This window comes from Diorhabda carinulata, chromosome 1 (assembly GCF_026250575.1).
Source record: "Diorhabda carinulata isolate Delta chromosome 1, icDioCari1.1, whole genome shotgun sequence".
In the NCBI taxonomy this organism is placed as follows: domain Eukaryota; kingdom Metazoa; phylum Arthropoda; class Insecta; order Coleoptera; family Chrysomelidae; genus Diorhabda; species Diorhabda carinulata.
Genome location: NC_079460.1, coordinates 32,119,315 through 32,143,913, shown reverse-complemented (window position 1 = coordinate 32,143,913; position 24,599 = coordinate 32,119,315). Strand labels below are relative to the sequence as shown.

Here is a 24,599-nt window from a genome sequence, read left to right as displayed (position 1 = left end):
CCATTCCGGAAGGTTTTTTAACTGTTACAGCTGAACAGTTTTCAACTTTTCAAACATAAACTCATCATGAATGAATAATAAAATATTTTTGAAACCCTAAAATCGTGTTTTTATTATCTAACCACAAAACTTGCTGAACAACCAGGCAAAGAAATTAATACTGTAAAATAGAAAAAACTTTATTTTGAACTATACTGCTACTTTTGAAATGTAAAGTTTCATAGACTATCCTATTGATATTATCAATAAAAGACTTTATGTATACATTTCAATCTATATACAAAGCAAATTTTTCATTTTTGTTGATAACAAAAAATAAATAAGCAGGTTTTTCACATACGATTTACAAAAATTAACATTCCATAAAAGTGCAGTAACTGGTTTCTAACATTATAAATTATCTACATATACTTATAAATAGACAATCCACAATTACTAGTATAAAAATAATAAATATTCTAGTATGTAAATCGCTTTATATAAAATACAATTAAATGAGTTGGCAAGAATATATATCTATAGAGAAATGTTTTAAAGCATACAGAAATATATATCGAAACTTCTACGAACTACTATAGGAACAGCGAAGTCTTTGAAGCTAATTTCGGAAGCTTAAAATATATCACCAATTTAATACCACTGATATATGCATCTAATATAATTTTATTTGCCTTTTTTCACTCAAAAACTGATGTTTCAATACGCGAAGAGAAATTTCATTTTTACGTAAATAAATAAATGAATCTTACCAGTATAGATTAAATGAAAAGTGCAATAGTACATTTTTATTGAAATTAAATGGAATTACAGACATTCTCACAACTCTGTAACACATCAAATATTAAATATGCTAAGGTATATAGCTTTTCTATACAAAATTCCTATATAATACTGTTAATAAATATAAAAAAATATTCGAAAAACGAAAACTTTATAATTTTATTGTTGCAAATATTCAAATTTTTGGATTCAACAAATTGAACAAATGGACGCATTAAGATTAAGACTTCTTTTGCCTATACCTAACTTCTAGTTTCTACTACTTCAACAATTTAGAATAGTGGTTCTTCTACAGAACACAATATAAAGGAGAATTATTTAATTCGTGCAAAGGTAAATGCCGAAATTGTAAATATTTTTGAGAATAGCGCATAAAAATGTGCTATTATATGTGTACTTTATAAACTGGGTAGCGAAAGGGCGGTATATTTGTATTGGATCCTGAGACTTAGGAAACTCGGGGTAATGAAACCATAATTGGAGTCACTCAGCCGCTGACAGTACCCCAACCTGTAGTGGGCACCTCTTACTACGGATTAAGGGCAACTTTAGTTGTAATGAAAATTAAAGAGGCGTAACTTCAAGCAAACCAAAACCTACATAGACGAGACACAACCCTCAGGCTAGGTGGCGAAAATACTACAGCTAAGTAGAGGGAAGGTGAAGACTGGTAGGCCAAATCACATATAATACTGACAGTGCCGCCGATCTGGATTGCCGGTTTTATCGAATAGAGAAGGAAACTAACACATTTTTATGCAATTTTAAGCTTGATTTGACCTAGCGGAAGAATGTTGTGCTAAAGCCAGCGACGCCTGGAAGATTATCCAATTCTAGAGAGCTAGATAAGGGCTACAAAGAGAATTGCAAAAGGATTACCCAGGAAATTATAACCGACAAGACCTATCTATTTTTACTAATAGTAATAATAACTACTCGAAAATAAGTAAATATGTGTACAATATTATTAATGTAACGAATATCTGTTTCTTACATACGTTTTTCAACATGTTTTTTGAAACAGCCTCTAGATGCAATACTGATTTATTGTTCAAAGTTATGAGTATTGTGCCGTTTGAAATCATAATAATTAATTATTAAAAGTGAATGCACAGAAATAAAGTTATATTTGCAACAATAAAATATTCGATTTCAAAGACAAAAACTAGTTGTTGAATGTTAAAAAATGCGATATATATATATATATATATATATATATATATATATATATATATATATATATATATTTCAAAATGAAACTTTTGATATGACTCCAACGTTTGCGGAGGCACTCCCAAATGGTATCAATCCCAAATGGTGGTATCAATCAGTCCTCCGGTTTTACATAATATCAACTCAGAATCTTTTCAATATCATCTTATTTAGTACAAATAAACTCGACCTGGAGATAAATCAAGACAAATACAAGATATATGTTAGGAAGAAATAACCCCAAACGCACCTGATAAACAAGAATATGTCTTCTGAAGGACAAATTAGACGTAGGCACTAAACAGGAGAAGATAATAAAACATAAAAAAGGGAAAGATTGAGAAAGTTAAATTCGTACTCGTATTTAATAATGTGATCAAATAAGGTTCTGGTTACTTGATATCATATTCTGTTTGTTTTGATAGAAAAAGGGAATTATAAATATTGTTTATACATCACTCAATGAACATGGTGAAGACATTATAAGAGAATCGTTGAAGGAACCTCGAAAACGAAATCATTTGTATTAGTAAAGAGACGTTATGAAACAATATTAACAGTAACTTTATAGTAGCTGTTATACCCAGAAATCGTGACTGGGAGTTGGTTGAACCACACAATGATAAAAAAGTAACATTTCAACATTGATAAATTGCATTAATAATGCTGCCGTAAATAGCCTGATCGCTGAATTAATAGTAAAACTTTGATCCAATTAAAGATGTGTCAACAACTATATAAAATAATTGATATTGTAGTGTGAATTTTATCAATTGATAAATAGAAATCACTGATATTTGTGTCGATAGTATTAATGACCTAATGAACATACAATTTGCCAGTTATCTTAAAATACAAGAATCAAATAGACCTCTTCACAATTTTGTTTATTTATTTAGTTCAGACTTTTTTACATCCACACATTTGAAAACAAAGTTGATGCAGATAAATTACTGGTTTAAAATGTTTTCATAGACAATTATTATTTCATAAATACGAATTTAAAAAACTCAGTGATGTAAATTTTTTTCAAAATCAATAAAACAGTCATCTTTTTCTTCTTAACATATTTAATACATCTAAATCCTAATGCCCCCATCCTTTGGTCAGTCTTTTCCATAAACTGGGTTTATCTACATTAGCAGGAGGGGGTTGATCATTTCTAATTTGTTCTAAAAATCCAGTCTCGCTTTGAGTATTATCTTCAGCTTGAGCATCGCCTATTTCTCTGAGATCTCGCATCATTTTTCTTCTTATTGTTTTTTTCATACTCAAATGTCTTTCTAGTGTTTTGTATTTATGTTTTGTTCTATTGTCTATGTTGCTTTCGATTGGTATTTTTGGATTTTCTTTGTCGGAATCTCCTAGACTGGCGTTCCATATGTCCCGAACGTCTTTTATTTTTCTTTCGTTTAATGAAGACATTTTTCATTATAGTATCTGCAAACGATAAAGAAAACTTAATCCAACACGAAATATATTTATAGAACGAAAAACCGTTAAAACAAGCACTAAAATAGATATAGGAGTATGTTAAGCAACGATTATGAATTGTTAAAAACAGCAATTGAAAAATATATCAAAGATGTTCTGAGTAAGTACTCTTCCAATAATAATCGATCAATTAAATATAAAAATTAATAATAATCCCATTGTAGAGCTTTCAAAGTTGACTACTTTTTCATAAAAATATTTTTAGGAACAGACAGCACGCAAATAGAAGAATATCTAATTCTACCTACAAATACAAATACGTGCAATTCTATTCATCAAAATTTTAGTTAGATGGACGGTACTATATAGTTATTTTAGTAAGCAAAGATCCTTATTCAGCAGCAACAAAATCTTCTACGTGTAAGCAGCTATGTGTACTGGGAAAGCAAAAATATGAAGACTGCTTAACAATGGAGCCAGAACATGCAATGAAATGCAAGAAAAGTTTTTGATGACAAAAATGCGGAGATGAAACTCAGCTGATTCAGGTAAAAACTCACCATTGCAACTTATAGATTTTTGATATTAATGATTTTTGTTACTGGCAATTAATAAGTTTTTTGGTTTGTTTACTTTTACTACAGTCCTGGATGAATATAATAGCTTGAAGAAAGTAAGTCACGGAAACACAAATGTTGTAATTAGTGTCTTAATGCAAAAGTAACCGCCTTCTATAAGGTCAAATAATGTGCAAGATTCGTCATATAGCATGTTATACCAATCCATATCAAACAGCCTTAAATAGTACTTCAATAAGAGTACGTTGTATTATTGAGCTAATTTTTTTTGGGATGAATGAGGATTGTCCTAACCTTCCCGCTTCATATGCACTATCCATCAACACAAACCACTAAAATCCAGTCTACTCTAGCATAATGCACAATAGCTACAAGCTCTAAATTCGACAAAAACCAAAACAGATCCAGCATTTTGTGCAAAAGCATTTAAAAATTTCAAAGAACTCCTAATCAAACGACCCAACTCCATTCCGACAAAATTAAAACTGTCTCTGCATGGTCGATCAATATTCCTCATACGATACCCCACCTTGCAAATTTAACAAATTAGAATCCCTCAGTACCCTAATTGTAAAATGTTTTTCTAGACTTGACAAGTTTCCACAATTTCACATCGTATATACATATTAATCCAAAAGCAGCAATCTATTTAATTAATTTACTTTATCCCACACCCTCAATGAAACTTCAAATTAAAGTGGAATTATCATTGTTTCTACTGTGGGGTTCTTATACGAGTCTCAAAAGAAACGAAGAAACTGAGCAGTAATTAATGAAACCGCTAGTAAAGTGAAGACAGTAGTGTTAAAATAATTCAAAACAATTACTCAAACGAAAAGTGGAAAAGTTCACATCAAAACGAGTGGAAAAATTCACGTCAAAACGAGTTGGCAAAATTTGCAATACCCAAAATCTTTTTAAATTTATAAATGACATTAACCTAGAAAACTAACCCATTATTAATCTTGTCGCTAATTGTCCGAGTTAGATGCAACCTGTTGGCAAATAAAACAGGATTGACGTATACACAGTGTTTTGCATCCTGTTTTATATCGATTGTTACAGAGCCGTATGTAAAAAACTGATTGAAATACTTGTTAACAGATGGGAGATTTAATTTTGGTAGCAATACATTTAAAATAATACTTTCATAATCCAAATATTCGTTTATAAATAATATTTGTGAATAAAATAAATTATAACAATTTGTAGTTCAAAAATTTCCTAAGCTAACAATTATAGTGATAAGTAAATAATAAGACCTGATATTTCCATGTTAATCTTAGTTGATATGGAAATTATGTTACTGGACAGTTATGATTCACTTAAGTGATATTAGTTTTCGTTGGAAATTTTTGACTTAAGTGCGTGAATTATAATATATATATATATATATATATATATATATATATATATATATATATATATATATATAATTTTTCTGTGTTTATATACCTATGCTGTAAATTTTATTCTTGGAATCGCCTATGATCCATCCCTCTATATCAGGGGTGAAATTCCAAGTAGTAGGCCATTCAGACTACGGAATTGGATCACTTCTTGCCAATGAATCAATAACCACTCTTCCCTCATCCCTCTTTTGATAATGACTTCAAAAAGGGAGTTGGAATGTCAACTATTTTCAAAATTCGGTTGAATATTATATTCGAATGATATTTACAATTCACAGAGTACGATATGTACAAAAAACAATGTACAATTCCCAAAACTGGGACAATTCGTCTTCTGGGTAGAAAAACATCAATTCTCTTGTTATATTTTTACTGCTTCGCTTCCAAACCACGGGATCAGCGAATGGAAATCGGGATTGTCCCGGTAAATCGGGGAACCGTGCTCCATTCCTGCTCCATCCCAACTAATTTTAATGTCAGGAACATCGTTCCTTGGTCGTAGTCGTAGTATATCATTGAATGTTCGCGAATGAAGTTGTGTTATAATTTATACCTTCGTAAAGCAAAGAAAACTATTTCTATGTACTTTTCAATCTTGACATACATTTGGGAAATCAAGATAAATAATGGCTCCCACATGTCGTGTGTAAAACATATGGTGTAACTATGGTTTCGAGAGAAATGTAAAACTATCATGACCACTGCTATTTTTATCTCAGTAATATTAAAAGCACAATTAAAAACAATAGACATAAATTGGAATACTCTTCTGCAAGAAGACCTGCCGTGCATTTAGGGAAAATGCTCGTTCCATTCTCTAATAACACAAATTGGATCTCATGTAATAACACTGTGATTAAAAGTAACTGCACTATCTCATAAGCGACCTAAGCCTCTCAAAGGAGTCTACAGGAAAATTTTCATCCGGCTTAGGACAAAAAACTACTCAATGCCGATAAATTAAACTATATCTTAGGAGAGATAAGGATCTATTGTCTTGATTCGGAAAATAGCTGGTATTTGATAACAATATTAAAGAACTTGAAATTGAAATTTGAAACCTAGTTTAAAATTTGTTCTTTTACGTAACTGTAACAAACTTTCAATATTTCATTATTCAAGGAAAACAAAATCTAATTAACAAAATATTCGTCAGGGAAAAAAAAATAGTGTTTTCTTCCTTATAGATTATAGATTGGAGAACAATCCACCACGTCAATGAACAAAACGTTTCGTGTTCATTTTATTACAAAATACTCTTAGAAATCATAGAACAGAGAATCATTTCTTGTTAGAAAGTCATTTAGTTTTCAAGTAATAACTGACTTATATACAAATTTGTAATAAATGTCTATCTAATAAAGTCTGATCTCTAAATACCTACAAGGTTGATGACTTGAACCACATTCAAGCTCAAAAATCTCTTTCCAATTACGTTAGTTCAGTTTAATTGAGTTAGTTATATACAGTGTGTTCATATAATAAGGCAACTTGCTAATATTTCGATTTCTTGACAAAAAAAATCGAATTAAATTTTTTAATTCAGGCCTATTAACATATTTTTAATAGTATATATTTTCAGACCGAAGTAAGCTTGATTAATTACTTTTAGTTTCTAGTTTTTGCATTTGCTTCAGTCCACGTAATATTTCATTTTTTTATAATTTCTGCAGCTGCATGAAATGAAAATTTCATCTAACAAGTGGAGATCTGATAGGAAGGCGATTTTCCAATTTGTACCACTTTGCAGACTCTCGCGCAGATAATCCACGAAGTTAAAGTTGCTTTAAATCCTCCTACGTCGATGCTTGGAAGTGTTCAGGAGTGTATTCAACTACGGGGTCACCAAACGTATTATAAATTTTTTTCTAAGAATATGTTAATAAATTTGTTTGAAAATGTTATAATTTTATTCTTGATTTAATGCCATCAAATAATCAAAAATTAAATCTATAAATTATTTATGCCAGGTGTAATACTTTTAATTTCACAGAATGAATATAAAACACTTTCCTTTTAGAAATGAGCCTGACTGTACATTTGAGATATCCTTTAAAATGGCTGGAAGGCAATACGTTATTTGTGTTAGTGCTATGCTTCTACATTTTTATACAAATATTTCTGTTATCAAAAATAAGTTTGTGAAAAGTCTTGAAATAAATTTGGATAATTTCATAGAAAAATAATGTCTTTTAAATGGTGGTAAGGTACCGTGAAAGTTGAATACAATAAAAAATTCAATAACAAAAGAAAACAAAACCGAGTAGCCTATAAGCAACATGTTCTTTTGTTCACGACTAAAGGAAATTCAAATTACCAAATGATATTTGCTTCCTTTTCACTAAATTATTCAGCATGATTTAGAAAGTTACCAAACGATTCTATTACACTTTTTGTGTTACCAAATAAAGGTCAACGTTTGATTACACTGCTTTCAATAAAGAAGTAAAAAAGTAAAGTTAATTATCACTGACTGCAACTAAGTAATAATTTTTTATTCGGTACCAAAGTAAGAAAATATTTATAAATAATTTTGTATCTCGATTTGCCAATAAGAATATTTGGAAACATTTGACAATGAAAAAATAGAAATGCATTTGACGAGACGTACAATAATGTCATATTGTACTGTCCATTTAGATAATAAAAACCAGGTGTAAATATATTTGGAGTAACCTTATGTAGGTTTTGGATAATGCAGATCGACCATAGACCACATATTTACAATAAAACATTTACTCAACAAATGAAAGATGATGCTAACATGAATTTGTGAAGATTCAACTGGCATGCGTTTTTTGTCTATAGAAAATGTATTGTATATAATTGATATGGAATCACAGTTGGTAAATCAATTGTGAAAAGAGTTCAGAAGTACAAATACGTATACAGGCCAATTAGAAATAAACTCGTTTGATCTAAATATATGTTTTATTTAAACGAATATTAGTGATCGTTCTCAGAAAAATGACTAAAGTAACATTAAAGCTGCTCGTAAGCAACGCAATTGACAAATTACCAATGAACCTTATGCTGGCTCGCAGCAAAAAAAATAATTCATTGTTATTTCAAAAATCTTCTTAGTAGAAAGGAAGTAAAACAAAAACATTGTAATGCTTATGTTGAACTAAGTAAATAACTATAATAATTTGAAACATTTTATGAAAATTGACTTTGTTGATACATGTAGTAAATGATTATAGTTTTAGACAAATATTTTTTAGATCTCATAACTTGCACTTCAAGATAAAATCATTAATGTGGTTGTTTAAAATAAGAGTTCTTAAAATCCCAGTGGTATACATTGAGATAGAGCACTGTTCATACGTTCTTTCAACTTGATATTTTTTAGACAAATATATGAAAGATGTTCCTAATTGAAATGAAATATTTTCGTACACTTCATATACGAGATAAGTAAATGCTTGTGCGCTACCCAGGAATAGAGCTGAGCAAACCTGTTTTTCTTATGTTTATGTTTACATCTTTTATGCGCTGTACTTGTTCGATTGTGAAATCTCTGAATCCAAATTAGTAATTCGGGATTCATTTATTTCTTTGTATAAATGGTGTGATTCTTTTTAGTTGTAGTTTTGAAATTTTTGGCAGCAGAGAAATTGCCCTGGACGACTAGACCTTACTTGAGTTTTTCCTGGATTTAGTAGCATAACCATATCATCTGGATGATCATAATTCAACCTTAAGGCTACACTAATTGAGTGTATCAGCATAACTATCCATTTTCTAAGAAATTTTTTGGAATTTCTCCCGTGATTATATCAAACCCAGTAACTTGAGATTTATATTTATTATTAATTCCTCCGCAATTTTTTATGTGCGAGAAGTAGGATATCTTCTAATGCTTTATTTTTATTATTTCTAATATATTCTTTTATAAGAAGTGTGGAGTGAACATTTCAGTAAAATTTTCTGCGAACATATCTGATTTTTGCTAATACGCATCTATTTATGCTGTTGAATTTTCTGAGTAGAATTTTAATAAATCGTCCTTTAGTTTTTGATTTACTCTTTTAAGTGTTTGTGCTTTTTTGTTCAGTAGGTTTGTCTGACGTTTTTTACTAATTTTCTAATTTCCGCTGAGTGTGTATATATATATATATATATATATATATCCTTTCATATTGTGTGTTATTTCCTTGTTGTTTTCAAATGCTGTTGTTTTTTTTTGTTCACACATCTGATAATCAAAATCTAGGGTTAGTAAAAATCTTCTAATTATATTTTTGAAAAGAGCATATGTAGTCAGCAACAGCTAAATTTTTTCGCAAACGATATATTGTAAACTAGTGTAATCTGACTGCAATTTCATTTTTGCTTCTTTCCATAATTCTATTATTTTCATTTTCCTTTTCGTAAACTTTATGATTGTATTTCTCCCATTGTTAATATAGTAAAATAAAATTTAAAAAAGCAATCACAATATTTAAACTAAACGAGAAAAGCAACAATTGAAAAGAGGATTCACATCGCTTACCGACCGAGTTATGAGCTCACATATAGACAGAATGTAGAAGAAAACCTGCTAATACCCGCTTAATACCTTGCCCGAAAAGTAAACATAAATATAATTATTTGAAATCTTTTAGTGACAAAATATTAGCCTGGTACATATTTGGAATACCTGATACAGATCTGGAACAAATTTCATATGGATATAAACGACTCATAATGCAAACACAAATTTGTGACGGGTAGTTATCACTAAAGAGTTATTTATCGGAATCGCTGAAAATACTTAAATTCGTTGAGATCTTAGGATAATTAGTACCATTGAACAAATGCACTATACACATTTTTTGTTACAAAAGTTATTAAAAATGTACCGTATTCCCCCGTATATGGTTCTCATCGTTCCCAAAACTGAATTTATTAGGTATTATATATTTTTACGTCTTTTGGATAATATTAGATATTTGAGAATGCATAGTAAATATTTTAGATTATTTATTTATAAAAAAATGAGCTATTGCCAATTACAAACTGAAATTACATAACATACTTTGAAAATCTCACTTTAAGAAATAATACAAACAGGTTTGCAAAGGTCTAAAAATATAACCGAATCATATTCCATCACAAAATTTTTTAGTCATCAACAGTAACAATACGTTTATATACATATGTATATTATATATATATATATATATATATATATATATATATATATATATTTATATATATATGAATTATAAAGGCAATACATTTAACTTAATTTAACATTTAAACTAAAAACGTATTATTCAATATGATACGATGAAGCTGCTTATAATAAAATATGTTCGATAATTATAATTGTTTTATTTTTTGATAATGGACTTCAAATTAACTTTACGGAAGTGATTGTAATAATATTTTTATGAGATAAACCCCGTTAATACGTGATTCTCAGTTGCATTGCTTTTATTGAAAAATAAAAGAAAACAACTTACATGATACATTTTTTATTGTACTGTGTACCGTGCTTACCTCATATTATTTATTACTTCTAGAATAAAACCAGTTGCACAGTCAAAAACACAATAACACAAAGATACCTGTGTAACAGTACACTTATGTGTCTATGTAAATATAAGTCATCTTTGTGTATGGTCTTTGCCAACCGAGCGCTCAAGGTAAACTAGTTCTTCGGGTCTTGTAAGCCTCTACTTTACTTTCCGCAATTACGTAATATTCTTTGAAATAGTGTTAATTGAAACTCACCCTTATTTTTACTGAATTTTTAATTGCATTATGAATTTATATATATATATATATATATATATATATATATATATATATATATATATATATATATATATATATATATATATATATAAATGCAAGTTTTAACTGTGTATCTTTTTCTGGTTACTGAAACAACAATGACTTTTACTTTTTTTTATTTTTTTTTTCAATTCTACCTTTACGGAACGGTTTATTTTGCACTATCTATTGATTGAGCGCTCAGTTTAAATTCCAAGCAATTTGAATCTAATATAAAGCAAAGGTAGACTAAAAACTTTTATTAAATACCAATAGGATCCGAAATATTAAATTTATGTTGTAATATATTTAAATACGATCCTTTTTTAAACTTAATAATCTGAAATTGTTTTTATTTATACATGATATTTTTAGTCAATCCATTAAATACACGTTGAACATAATATGTTATATATAATTTCATGGTTTTCGTTACCAGCTTATCACTTAAGCATAAAATTTAAATACTTGTAAATACGCGCCACTTGTAAAATTCACTTTACATTCAACCAATAGGAGCTATACAGCTGTATAGCATATCAAAATAAAATTACTTCACGTCAGCTCTGATAGAGTGCCGTGTCGTGTTGCCAAATATCCGTTACTGTCAGTAACTTTTGTTTTTTCCAAATTGAATTCTCGAGCTTACTGTAATTACGGTAAAAATTATTAGAAAATAAAAACAAAATTTGATGAAGATTACCATTAGGAAATTTAGATAATAAAATAATAATCACGACAGAAGATACATAAATATAGAAACGTACCTATTACACATATAAAATTATCCTTTGGTGTAATCAAATTGGAAAATATGAAATAATGTTTAAAAAAACCATAAAATTTTAAAATAATATCATTTGAATATTAGCTCCATCTATTTCAGTATAAGAAGCTAACTCTTTAAACCCATTATAGTTATATGTATCTAGCTAAATATGTAGAATAGAGATCCTGGTATCCTATAGAGATGTCGAAAATGTATAGAATAAATTAAAATAGCTCGATCCAACAACGAGTAGGCTGAATATAAGTATATAGAAGTTAGGTATAACTGACTGAAGATGTATAAGTATTGTTTTCTTCCATACACTAATTTCAATTGCTATGAATTATATTCTCACCTTTATATTAGTCAATATAGCTTCTATGAATTGGCAGCGGTGTAAAATTGTACGGGGTAAAAACGAGACAACGTAAGCCACGTTTTTGATTCTCCAAGCATTTCGACCAATCCCAGTATTCCATCTGTCGGCTAGATTGTTTTATAAAGACCAACTCTAGAGGACATTGGATAAATGCCATGTGTATAAAAGAGAGATACAATTAGAAACATTTGTCTGTGATATTAGTCTACAACGTAAGTTATACACACCTCTCGTTGTTTTTTGGCATTTCTAGAACAAAGTTGTCAAAGGTTAGACGTGTCGGGGTACGTCCTATTAAAAAATAATGAAGTATTTTACAGTTCTTGTGATTATTGCATATCTATATGCAGTCCACGCTAGTGTGTATTTAGAAGAAAAATTCAACGATGGTAGGTATAACCTTTTTTCTGTTTACTTCAACTTTTGAGAGGGTTCTTTGACCGGTGTTTTTCATTATAGCCAACAGGACATTAGAAATGCGAGTTTAAAATTCAGATGGTTCGCAATAATGTCCATGTTAGAGATTTGCTTTAAAGAGTATGAAAATTTAATAATTACTTACATGAGATAACTACCTATTTTATATCTGTTACTATTTTATAAGTAGATTCACTATGGATTTTATTTATAAACTAATAACTGTTTCTTTGCTTTCAATACGTTTATAATTTTGTCCACTGAGAACAAAACATTTTCAATCTGCACTGATCTATCGTCACACAGTTTTATATAATATTTGTACTTCTCAATTAAACGATTTGTGGAACTCAAATTTCAGTAGTATTCAGGTACCATTGTATAATTTAGATTATTAGAGATCGACTTAATTGTATGTTCTTAACGTCTCATAATTAAATCTTCACATAAGATAATTTTATATTTTTTATGTAGATTCATGGGAAAAGAACTGGATTTATAGCAAACACCCTGGAAAAGAATTTGGAAAGTTCGTTAGGACAGCTGGAAAATTCTTTAATAATGAGGAGGCAGACAAAGGTAACTTGAAATAAATTTGTGATTATTTGTAATATGAAATTAATAATAATACACCAAGACATGTGCTCAGTTGAGAAACTTTTTATTAAATCACTCCATAAAAATTCATTAATAGTGTTAATTTGAAAATAAAGTCGAGTTTACGAATTAAATGAACCAAGAAATAAAATTGAATTTTTATTAAGGTATTCAAACATCTGAAGATGCCCGATTCTATGCATTGAGTAGAAAATTCAAGCCATTTTCCACTGAAGGCAAAGATCTTGTCATCCAGTTTACTGTGAAACATGAACAAAATATTGATTGTGGAGGTGGTTATGTAAAAGTATTCGATTGCTCTTTGAATCCAGAGGAAATGCACGGTGACTCTCCATACAGAATTATGTTTGGCCCCGATATATGTGGACCAGGTACTAAGAAAGTTCATGTCATTCTAAACTACAAGGATAAAAACGTCCTTATTAACAAGGACATCAGATGTAAGGTGAGAAAACAGATAATAAGTTTCAGTCTATTATCAATGTGCTAAAGTATATAGGTGCACTTTTAAAATTTATTTTACTGTGATGATTTTAGGATGATGTTTACACCCATGCCTACACCCTCATTATTCGCCCTGACAATACTTATGAAGTACAAATTGATGGTGAAAAAGTAGAATCAGGAGAATTAGAGGCTGATTGGGACCTTCTTCCTCCCAAGAAAATCAAAGATCCTGAAGCTAAGAAACCAGAAGACTGGGATGATAGGTATGCTAAAATTTAAAACCAAAGTTATAGGTTTTTAATCCTTTTAGAACATTAATAAGTAACGTTCTAAAAAATTCATGAATCACTTTGATTCTTCTAGTAGTAATGTCAATATAAAAATACAATAGTTGTGAGAATAGATTATTAAATTAGAACAAGCTTCAGGAAATTGACATAACTTGGTACAAAAATGAGTAATTACCAAAAACAAAATGAAAATATTTCAAACAGATGTTATGAATTTTTTATAAACAAGGCTCATATTTCTGTAATACTCTCTTGCAGAGCTACCATCCCTGATCCTGATGACACAAAACCCGAAGATTGGGATAAGCCAGAACATATTCCAGATCCAGATGCCACCAAACCTGATGATTGGGATGATGAAATGGATGGAGAATGGGAACCACCAATGATTGATAACCCAGAATTCAAAGGAGAATGGAAACCAAAACAAATTGATAACCCTGCTTATAAAGGTATGTTTCACTGTCTACTTAATAAAATGGAATTTACGTTTCAATTAACCCAATTATTTGATATTTAGGTGCTTGGGTACATCCTGAAATTGATAATCCTGAATACAGCCCTGAGCCTGAACTCTACAAACAGAAAGAAATTTGTGGATTAGGTTTTGATTTATGGCAAGTAAAATCTGGTACCATCTTTGATAACGTCCTCATCACAGATGATGTAGAATATGCTAAGAACGCTTTGGCTGGACTCAAAGAAACACAAGAGGGTGAAAAGAAAGCAAAAGAAGAACAAGACAAAGCAGAAATAGAAGCTGCCAATGAAGATGATAAAAAAGATGATGAAGATGATGATGATGAGGATGATGATGATGCAAATGAAGAAAAAGTACCACAAGTTGATGTATGTATTCCTACTTTGATTTCTTTTTTTGACATTAAATAGCACAGGACAAAATGCCAATTGTCAGTTTTTTTTCTGCTGATATTTTGTATCTGCATTAGTATCTATTTATTGAAAATATCTAAATAATAAGGTGCCAGTTGAGCATTAATTGTTTCTATTTTTTGTTTCAGGAAAGTGAGCATGATGAATTATAAAAAGAGTGGAAAGTGAGCTGAAAGACTTTTTTTATATATTCAGGTGTGCAGTGTTTTGTTCGATAGTGTGTACCGTTTCTTGACTGATTTTTGTTAATTTTTGATCATATTACTTCTAATAAAACACAAAATCCAACTAGTTGTTTTCATGTTTTCACATTTTATTTGTACAAAATTACAATAAATTATATTTTGTAAATTATTTATTTAATTTTCCTGTTTTATTTTCCTATGCAGTTAACAATGTTTGGATAGTCACTAATGACCAGTTTGGTTAAAAGTTAATTTCAGGTTATTGGCATTCACAGATGGGCTTATTTTTTCACAAAGACCTTTAACCACCCATTTGCATTTAAAGACTATTATTCAGGGAATTAGTAAAAAAATGTTTGGTGGGATATGCGCAAAGCCATAATTCATGACATTTCTAAATGCCATATACTAGAATGCAATGGCTGTACTAAAAAAGTGGTTAAGCAAACTTGGATATATGTAGAGGGTATCAAAATTATTTGATTTTAGTGTATTTAAAGAAGTCAGTTTACAGAATATTTGTTAACTAGATTTAGAGGGATAGAAAGATCTCCATATCAGAGGTGATAAAACGTTGGGAAATGGTGTTTGAAAGAGATAGTAATACAATTAAGACGATATTTATATAGAGAAAAAAAAGAAATTTTGGTTGGTGTATTTTGCTGTCATTAACTTTTATATATATAGTTCATGCTAAGTATTTTATCAACCTTCTTTTTATACATAAGATGGTTGAAACGTCATTAAGTTGCATAGAGGACAAAACGAAATCACTTTTTTCTACTACCGTGCGTAAAGTACATACTTTAGGCACATTATTTTTATGTGGCATTTATGCATGCTGAAGAGAAGAGTTGACAAATTTAATAACTGCACAAAGTGCACCTTTAATATTAGTATTGTTACTAATTGAATTCATCTGTTGTTTTGTTCTAATCGTGATAAAAATGTTTTAAAAATTACACTTACTTTACGTAACGTATGTATATATGTACGTACGTATGTATGTAAAGACCTTTTATTGACTCATGTAATTGTCGCATTTGCTGCGGCTTATGCGACAATATTCACATTTGTCTAAAAAAAAAGACTACTTTACACAATTGTTACATACATAACTATTAAATATCGCCAAAAATTTAGGTTTATAGCATGTTGTGATTATCCAATCACTTATCCCCCCTTGGCAAGGGTTTATACATTACAATTTCTGTAATATTGCACCATATCATTTTGTAGAACATTACCATTCTAACTCAGATTTATTTTATTCATATTTCCTTTTGCATCTTTAACAGATCGTCGGTTTGGAAGAAGACTATAATATCTCAAAAAATGGCATTTTTCAGGAGAGCCATTTAAAGTTTTCATATTGATTTTTGTTAAAATGCTCAGTAGGTAATTTCATATTTCTATGATTCAATAATCAGGAGGAACAATGTGAAATGTCTGCCGTGTTTGGATTCTTGCATGTCTAAAAACCTCCCCCTTATCTGCCTCTTTCATCCTCTCTTCTTAAATGTGATAGTATTCCCCAAAAAGAAATTCAAATACTTTTGAAGATAATATTTTGTTACAACAGGAGTTTGATAAAAAAAAACTAATGAATTAAAAAATTTTTATTATCTAAATCACAGAAAAACATTGTGTTTCATAATAACATGATTGTTTACAATTTTTTTTTTTTAACCAAATTGAATTACAAAATCATTCTTTGTTCTCTCCCTGTAGATAAGATTACAATTTATTTTTGCAACTTTAAAATGTTAATGATAACGTTATTATAGACTAGTGTAAGAACCTTGGTAAGATGATGTTAAAGCTCAAAGTTAGTCTTAGAAATAGTTAAATTCAAATTCGTAACACAAAATTCTTGTATAATTTTTTGAATTATTGATTAGTAAGTTGTTGACAATCTTCTAAACAAATTAAAAAATAATGAAAACAGACATTTAGAAAAAAATGAATAGTACAACTACAATAACATAACCTCACTTAAAAAAATAAAAAATATAAGCAATTATAAGTTATCAAAAAACGTTTTATAATACTGAGGCATGACAGCGACAGATTTTTTAGTCTTAGCAAAAAGAGCCAACAAACCTTTTTTTTCTCTCACTTATTCTCACCTTCTTCTTGTAAGCCCTTTTCAAAGGTCCAAATGTACCCTGTTCAGGAATTGAAGAAACACGCTTGCCACCACGCTTTTTCTGCTGCAAAACATCCACGCACATGAATTCCGATTGCGCATACGACGTCTTAACTAGAAGATGTCCAGGGTTTGCCTTGGTTACCTTAACAACGCTCACATCAGCAATGCGAATTGTTTCATTATTCTCGTTTTTAAAAATTTCCTTTATTCCCATGTCCTTTGACAATTCTTTGAAATCGAAAAAATCTTCAAAACCCATTTCATGGACAATGTACGGCTTACCATTCTTTTTAGCTTGCCTGACCAAGCTTAAATACTGCTCTGGTACGTAGATGGGAGCTCTTTTTTTAAACTGCCTGATTGACCGTTCAATTACAGAATGAATGTGATCCCCTTTATTTTGCGGGTGCCCGGTTACAAGAAATTTGTGCGTGATGGAATTTATATTTTCCAAAACTGAAACAGCATTGATATACAAAGCAAAAATATACCGATCTTTGTTTTGCCCCACACAATTATCTGAGTAGAAAATAATATCTATTTTTCCAGTCGCTTTTTCGTGACAAGTTTGCAAATAGGACCAAACGCAGGAACCTATTTCAATGGCCCCCCCTGTTTGCAAGACCTTGGTGCCACATGTAGCAGAAAGCGTCAGTCGTTTTCAATTCATAAATTGATAGATTGTAAACGTTCAATTTTGATACATAATAAAATGAAGAGGAATCACCTTGTAGGCATGGACAGCATTGGGTGATTCCTTGTCAGTTGACTTCTCAATTCTTGCTAGATCTTTATCTTATATGTGTTTGTTATAGTCTTCCAGCAGGTTTTGTTTCTCTTCTTCTGTGCAATTTCGAAAACCTTCACAATAGTCACAAGCGTCTTTTTTGGGAACGAAAAAGGAGATATTAAACTCCTCCTTGAAAATCTTATAATACATCAGGTAATTGACAGGTGGCTTCTTCACTTCTTCACATAACTCCACATAATCTCGATGAAGGTCTCTCACAGTTTTCCCTCCTTCTATATATTCCATCTTTGATTCAGACCGGCAGTAATGACTTTCCATTCGGGGGATAGAGCGAATGTGATTTCTAACTTCATCTTTAATGGTGTCAGAAAGAGCCTGATGGTTATTATGTTTTCCTCGCTTTTCAGGTTGAATTACACCAGCCACTGATGAACTCTTTTTCTTTAAAGCAGTCTGAATCACTTGCGAATTAATTCCCAATATTGCCATGAAAAAATATTTGCAAACACGAATTTTTTCTCCTGATGAAAACGTAAAATAAAAGGCATTGTTTAGACCACGACTTTTTTGTTGTTGTGTAGGGTATCTATATTTTGGATTTATCCTATCTATGCAACATACTATGAACATCCTTTGTTGTTGCAATTCTGCCATTGCCCAGTACTCTCTGAAGAGTGTCTGTCGTTGTTCATCTGATATCTTATTCGCACATATTAAACGGCATTTTTCAACATCACAAGGTGGGCGCATGGTTTTGGCCTTTCTGGTTACCAATGTTCGATCTTTTGTACCATCTGCAAGAGTTGTGGTTTTTATTGAGGAATAAGATTGACCACTATTCCTCATTGTTTTTGCAATGTTTTTCATCCATTGACCGGGATTACGTTTTACTCTTCGAACATTTTCTCGTAGATGATGAAAGTTTTTGACAAAACGATGTTTCTTCTTGTTACCTGCGTTGTTCTGTTTCACACCTTCATCTAGAGAGCCAGAGCTAGAGGATGAAGAACTACTATTTGAAGAATAATTTGGGTCTTCGCTAGTATCATCTACAGAACTTAGGGAAGAATTACTTGAGCTACTACAAGATGAACATGTCGAGCACGAAGAAGACGAGGAGCTTGATAAGCTTCTGTTTTTGATCTGCTTCGCTTCGTCAAGGGGAATTGTTTTTTTGTTGAACTTTCTGAAGCGACTTCACAATGCTAACTGAAATGTAATGGTCTTTCTCAATACTTGTCAAAAGGGAGGGGAGATGTCATAGTTTCAAGCAGAGCGCCCTGGCGGTTTGAATAAAAGTACAAGTTAGAACAGTGTTCCACATAATTTCTCACACGATTTTGAGTTATTCTATCGATAAAACATAAAAGTCACATTTTTGAGATGTAATAGTCTTCTTCCAAACCGACGAGATTCATCAATTACTTGGACAACCAATAACTGACTTAAAATGCTCCATTCTTTATTTTGCATTGTTTTTTCTCTCATCATAGAGATGCTTCCTCAGATACTTATTGGTCTTATTTAATAACGAAATAAATTAAAAATTAAATTATAGTATGATGTATGTTATCAGATGTGGGTTCAAATGAAGCTCCAACTAATTGAAAAATGTATTTCTATACAAATCAATATACAATTTAATAACTGATACAACTGTATAAACAACGAAAATATCTCAAAATTCTTCAGTTAAACAAACATAAATTTAATGAAGCGAGATGCAAAAAATACCATAACATGAAATTCACTCCTCAAAAATCAATGAGAAATGCACTAATTATGTCATAAATTTCTCTTTATTTTCAGACAAAACTTTTGCTGAAGCTTTAGCGTCCAAGAACAATGAACCAACTTCTTCTATATCACTTTGAATTATGTTATTGCGCCCATTAATTTTAGCTGTAAGATGTGCGGGAGTTAACAACTGAACTGCATATCTTAAGGTCGTCTTTGTACCAATTTCTCCCAAACTAGTAATAGCTTCCGGTTCAATTTCCAAACCTAGAGTGAAAAAATAAATTTTACTCTACATTAATTGGTTCAATTCCACCCAAAACTTTATGAAAAATAATAAAAAGTACCTTCTGTAGTAGCCCTCAATTTAATAATTTGTTCCATATCACTTCGATTATATGGAATTGTTCGAATAATTAACAGTCTGTCTAAAAGATCCAAAGGTATACCATGTGGTGAGTAAATATCATCAGTTCCTCTAATTAAACAACGACCTGAAATCCAAATTATTGCAATATATAGAAGAACTACACTCCCCAGTAAAATCAACAAATAATTTATTTTTATATTGATTGAAACTTGATAAATATGAATTTATATTACGCTGAAATCTCATTTTTTTTATTAAGATAATTCCATACTCTAATGAATCTAAGAGACAGAAAATATTTGAGAGATAGATTTTTTTATGAAGCTTGTAAGCGTTCATCATTTACATCCCAAAGAGGCTCTATGGGATTGAGGTCGGGGACTGTTTGCTGGAATTTTATGCACGGAGAGAAAATTTTCTCCAACTCTGAGAGATATGACTTGTGGTTTTCATATGTAAATAATGTACCAGTGAGCATTAAGACGACTTCCTTCAATGATCACCATGCCAATACGACTCTTCATATTAATGCCACCCCATACTACTTCTGATCCGCTATCATAGTCATAGTTCAGTTGTTTACAGAATTATACAAACCTTTTATTCCCTTTTATGCTTAGTGGTATATATCAATCATTGGATAAATTGGTACCACTGGTGGTTTTGGCACCAAACACTCTCTAGCTAACAGTTGTGCTCTTTGATGTACTGAGGTTAACAGAGCTCAAGATACAAGCAGTAGAGGCCTCAATTCAAGTTCTCTATGCCATTTTCTCATCGTTTAAGTATTTATTTCTTGTTGATAGTGCCACATAAAATCTTGATAATGTGGAGTAGATTTATCAAACTTTTGTTTCAAGACCTGATCGTTTTTTCTATTTCTTGGAACCTTCTCAAAACTCTAGAATGACTATACGTGCTACTTGTAAATGTGAGAAGCCTTCTACAATCAAAGCATTAGCTACACCATATCCTTCTGAGGTGAAATTATTATTTTGAAGATCATTAGAGTATGGTATATCAAGGAACAAAAAAAATCTAATATTCTTAAAACAAGTTTTAGCCAAATAACAAATTATGTGTTCATTTTGCTGGGGACTATATTCTCTTAATTTTTTTGGTATGAGTTAATGGAATGGTTTCACAGCATATAATCCCTTGTAAGCTTAATGAAGTATTCTCTAATGACAAGTTGCTTTAGCCAATTCATACATAAATTAACAATGTCTTATTCTATCTCGATAATAAAAAAATTATATGGTAATGTAGTGTTTCCTACTTATTTGACCTATGGCAACTTTTTAGAATAAACTATCTTTTGGATCCTCAAGTAGTCAGTTTCTAATTATTATTACCTACATTATTAGGTAATGGCCATAATTGATTCACTTTTACTACACCATAAATGGATGTCAAACATTCAGATAGGCTCTAGAGTTTATACACTTTACTTTAATTTCTTTTTTGTTATCTGATGTTTCCATTTGAATTGTCATTTTTTATCTTTGTGATTTCATGATTTTACAAAGATTTTTTCGTAATAACTAATTCATCCCTATTAAATCATAAGAGTTCTTCAACACTGGTAATGGAAGGACTTTTTGCGTGTATTGATTATTATTGCTTTATCTTTTTTGTTATAATCCAAGTTTGTGACAATTACATCTGCATTCTGAAGAACTCAAAAGACTATTCAGTAAAGTAGAAATTAATTTTAGACAAATTACCTCTATTTGTTGCAAATATTACGATAGGTGCTATGGCACTCTCTAATGCTCTGTGAAGATAAGTGAATGTTTCAATATCCAACATGTGAACTTCATCTATGAAGAGAACTCCAGGTACTAATTCAGCTATACCTTGATCTATATATTTGTCAACTATTTTGTTGATTTCCTTTCTTAATTTGTCCGTGATTTCTGTTTTCTTTGGTTTTAAGAGTTGTCCCATCATTGATAAAACATCTTGACCTCCTTGTGGTTTTGCATTTGCTGCATCCAAATCATGTAAAGTTACATCCTACAAAAAAAATCACTGATTAGTTTCAATTTAAAATGGAAAAATACCCTGTCATAACTTGTGTTACATTTAAACATTTTTTATATAGATGAAGAAATGGAAGATGAAATATATTGACACAACTTTAATAGAATAAAAAATATATATAAAAACTTTTAATAAGTGGATATCAAAGTGGGAAGCAAAGTGATACAAGGATATTAACAGAAACTTATTAGTTTAAGACCAAATAATATGTATAAATTAGTGGAAGAAATCAAAAATACATTTAATAAAAAGGTATTAAGAGAGAAATTTTTATAAGTGGGAATCAAAAATGACAACAAAAATGTGGGGTAATGAAAACTATTAAAACTAATGAGAACACAACTAAAGACATATACAGAACTTTTAGAATTAAATGAAATTGTTGAAAGGAGATGAAAAGGGGCTTAGAGATAATTTGAAATCTTTAAATAGGCCTAAAAAATGAGAAAACGACAAGAAAGTAGCAAAGCTAAAATGTAATTTCACAGTTTATAATACCAATCAGAAAGACGAACATAGAATACAACAATGAATATTATAGACATGATGAAAATTTCAGAAAACCAGGGAGGACAAAAATACAAAGGAGAGACACTGAACAGATCAGAATACACAAGTATGTCAGCAAATTTTTAAATCCTGTACCAAGGACAACTTAAAATGTGGTTAAGAAGCATTGAATTTTGATTTTAATTAATGTTAAATCTATAATTCAATAGTTAAAAAAGCCATACCTGTACAACTTCTTTCTTTTTGTGTACCTCCCCTTTTGGCAGTGGTACATATTCTTCAGCTTCTAAATCAAATTCTGTTGCAAAAGCATCAGATCTACCTTGCCTTTTAACTGCTCCACTTGTAGCTTCAATATAGATAACATCTCCAACTTCAACTTTTTCTTTTTGAAGGGCTTCATATATACTAGGATCAAGTTTCAGTTGTTTACTACCCTTAGCAGTTCTCAATCCGATAATAACTTGGCTAACAGTTTTACCGTAACCTATAAATATTAAATTTTTGTTAACTTACACCTGACATGTAAACTTGCAACACCTTCATAATATAATTATCTAATTTATATTTTAAATTCAATTGGAAAGAGTTCTTACCTCCAGAAGTGTTTTCTGTTTCAACTGGAGTCAATTCGCTAACTTCACCTTCATATACCTCTTTTGTTTCTCGGATTCTAAGACCAATAGCTCTTCTAAAATTTTCCATAAGTACCTCTGTTTTCTTTATTTCAGAGCTGTACACTTCAGAACCAACCATTGGACAAAAGGGTACTTTATTTCCCAGTTCTTGAGCAATAGCTAGTGCAATAGCCGTTTTTCCAGTACCTGGAGGTCCAGCTAAGAGAACTGCTCTGCCTGCCATCTTTTTGCTTCTAATCATATCGACTACAACACCAGCAGCCTTGAAATATAGTTTTTAAATAATCAGGAGATTACAACAATAGAATTATGTGATTAATAATAAATAATAAAGTATTTATACCTCAGTAAGGCCGATTTATCAATTAATATGAAAACAAATGAGCAATAAAAGAGCAAATAAAAACTATGTGTCATTTTACAAATATAACCGTTTGTTAAGCAATTTAGTCCTTTTTCTCAATATCTGAAGTATAATAGTAGTGCTCATGAATCAATTAGCAAATATTTTTAAAAGTTACCTCTCTAGCTTGTTCTTGTCCTACCAAGCCGGCCGCTGCTTGAATTGCGATGCCTGCTTCATCTAACCCCAAACCTTTAATATGACTATGGGCACTGATTCTTTGAGTTTTTACTGTACTCTTCACTTCTTCCACCTTCATCTTTATGTCGATTTAATAAAATTATTATAATATTCACAATTGTTTAATCGTTACCGCGTTTGTTACGTTCATATGGAAACAGAAATATGTCAAATATGTCAATTGTTATTTGAACATAAGTTTAAGCCAATTTCTAGCGAACAAATATTGTTAAATCGACGAACCATGACGTCAAATATTAACGTTATTAAAATAGTTTAACACTAATCAAATGAAGTAATAATTAACTATCATTCGTTCTGATTATTTTTATGGTAATTTCTTATTAAGGTGTCTTTTAATATTATTTTGTTATATTCTAAACTTAAGTTGATATTAAGATTTTGTTATTATCTGTAACAATAGAATTTAAATTATATTTATTTCAAAGTAAAAATAATATGTGATGCTATGAAATGTAATATAAGTGAAAAACTATTTTCATTTTTATCATTTCCTTTATTTTATTATTCCATTTTCAAATTTTCCACCACATTTCTAAGTATTATTAACCAATAATAAGGAGCCAAATGGATGTGGAATTATTTGTACGCATTTTATTGGTTGATCTATACG

The 24,599-nt window shown here is 30.3% G+C and overlaps 3 protein-coding genes across 6 annotated transcripts; 1 reads left to right on the top strand and 2 right to left on the bottom strand.

The window, feature by feature from the left end:
* Positions 1 to 2,873: 2,873 nt before the first annotated feature.
* LOC130899832 (uncharacterized) lies at positions 2,874 to 11,149 on the bottom strand. 4 transcript variants are annotated; one of them, XR_009060104.1, is made up of 2 exons: positions 3,987 to 4,370; positions 2,874 to 3,432 (listed from the first exon to the last, which is right to left on the bottom strand). XR_009060104.1 is itself a non-coding variant. In XM_057809993.1 (2 exons), the coding sequence occupies exon 2, from the start codon at positions 3,415 to 3,417 to the stop codon at positions 3,079 to 3,081; it is 339 nt and encodes a 112-aa protein (XP_057665976.1). In that variant the 5' UTR covers positions 3,418 to 3,432; positions 11,138 to 11,149; the 3' UTR covers positions 2,874 to 3,078. The 4 variants fall into 4 exon arrangements, 3 of the variants coding, with proteins under 3 accessions (XP_057665976.1, XP_057665969.1, XP_057665981.1); XM_057809993.1 differs by lacking the exon at positions 3,987 to 4,370 and adding an exon at positions 11,138 to 11,149; XM_057809986.1 differs by lacking the exon at positions 3,987 to 4,370 and adding an exon at positions 10,904 to 11,047.
* A 1,208-nt stretch (positions 11,150 to 12,357) lies between these two features.
* LOC130899827 (calreticulin) lies at positions 12,358 to 15,281 on the top strand. The gene is made up of 7 exons (XM_057809972.1): positions 12,358 to 12,716; positions 13,219 to 13,323; positions 13,509 to 13,807; positions 13,900 to 14,072; positions 14,358 to 14,551; positions 14,620 to 14,948; positions 15,122 to 15,281. Exons 1-7 carry the CDS (start codon positions 12,632 to 12,634, stop codon positions 15,143 to 15,145), a joined length of 1,209 nt encoding a protein of 402 aa, XP_057665955.1. The 5' UTR covers positions 12,358 to 12,631; the 3' UTR covers positions 15,146 to 15,281.
* A 4,399-nt stretch (positions 15,282 to 19,680) lies between these two features.
* On the bottom strand, positions 19,681 to 24,155 carry LOC130899815 (ruvB-like helicase 1). The gene is made up of 6 exons (XM_057809960.1): positions 23,904 to 24,155; positions 23,341 to 23,644; positions 22,969 to 23,231; positions 21,916 to 22,207; positions 20,166 to 20,312; positions 19,681 to 20,085 (listed from the first exon to the last, which is right to left on the bottom strand). Exons 1-6 carry the CDS (start codon positions 24,042 to 24,044, stop codon positions 19,862 to 19,864), a joined length of 1,371 nt encoding a protein of 456 aa, XP_057665943.1. The 5' UTR covers positions 24,045 to 24,155; the 3' UTR covers positions 19,681 to 19,861.
* Between the last annotated feature and the right edge of the window lie 444 nt (positions 24,156 to 24,599).

What these genes read in the sequence shown, in the direction of transcription:
- LOC130899815 (XM_057809960.1), bottom strand. Translation starts at nt 24,044, where the DNA reads ATGAAGGTGGAAGAAGTGAAGAGTACAGTAAAAACTCAAAGAATCAGT. An exon ending in GACAAGAACAAGCTAGAGAG is followed by an intron (nt 23,645 to 23,903) that starts GTAACTTTTAAA and finishes CTATATTTCAAG; the next exon opens with GCTGCTGGTGTTGTAGTCGA. An exon ending in ATTGAGGGCTACTACAGAAG is followed by an intron (nt 20,086 to 20,165) that starts GTACTTTTTATT and finishes TTTTCACTCTAG; the next exon opens with GTTTGGAAATTGAACCGGAA.
- LOC130899832 (XM_057809993.1), bottom strand. Translation starts at nt 3,417, where the DNA reads ATGTCTTCATTAAACGAAAGAAAAATAAAAGACGTTCGGGACATATGG.
- LOC130899827 (XM_057809972.1), top strand. Translation starts at nt 12,632, where the DNA reads ATGAAGTATTTTACAGTTCTTGTGATTATTGCATATCTATATGCAGTC. An exon ending in AGAAGAAAAATTCAACGATG is followed by an intron (nt 12,717 to 13,218) that starts GTAGGTATAACC and finishes TTTTTTATGTAG; the next exon opens with ATTCATGGGAAAAGAACTGG. An exon ending in TGATAACCCTGCTTATAAAG is followed by an intron (nt 14,552 to 14,619) that starts GTATGTTTCACT and finishes TTTGATATTTAG; the next exon opens with GTGCTTGGGTACATCCTGAA.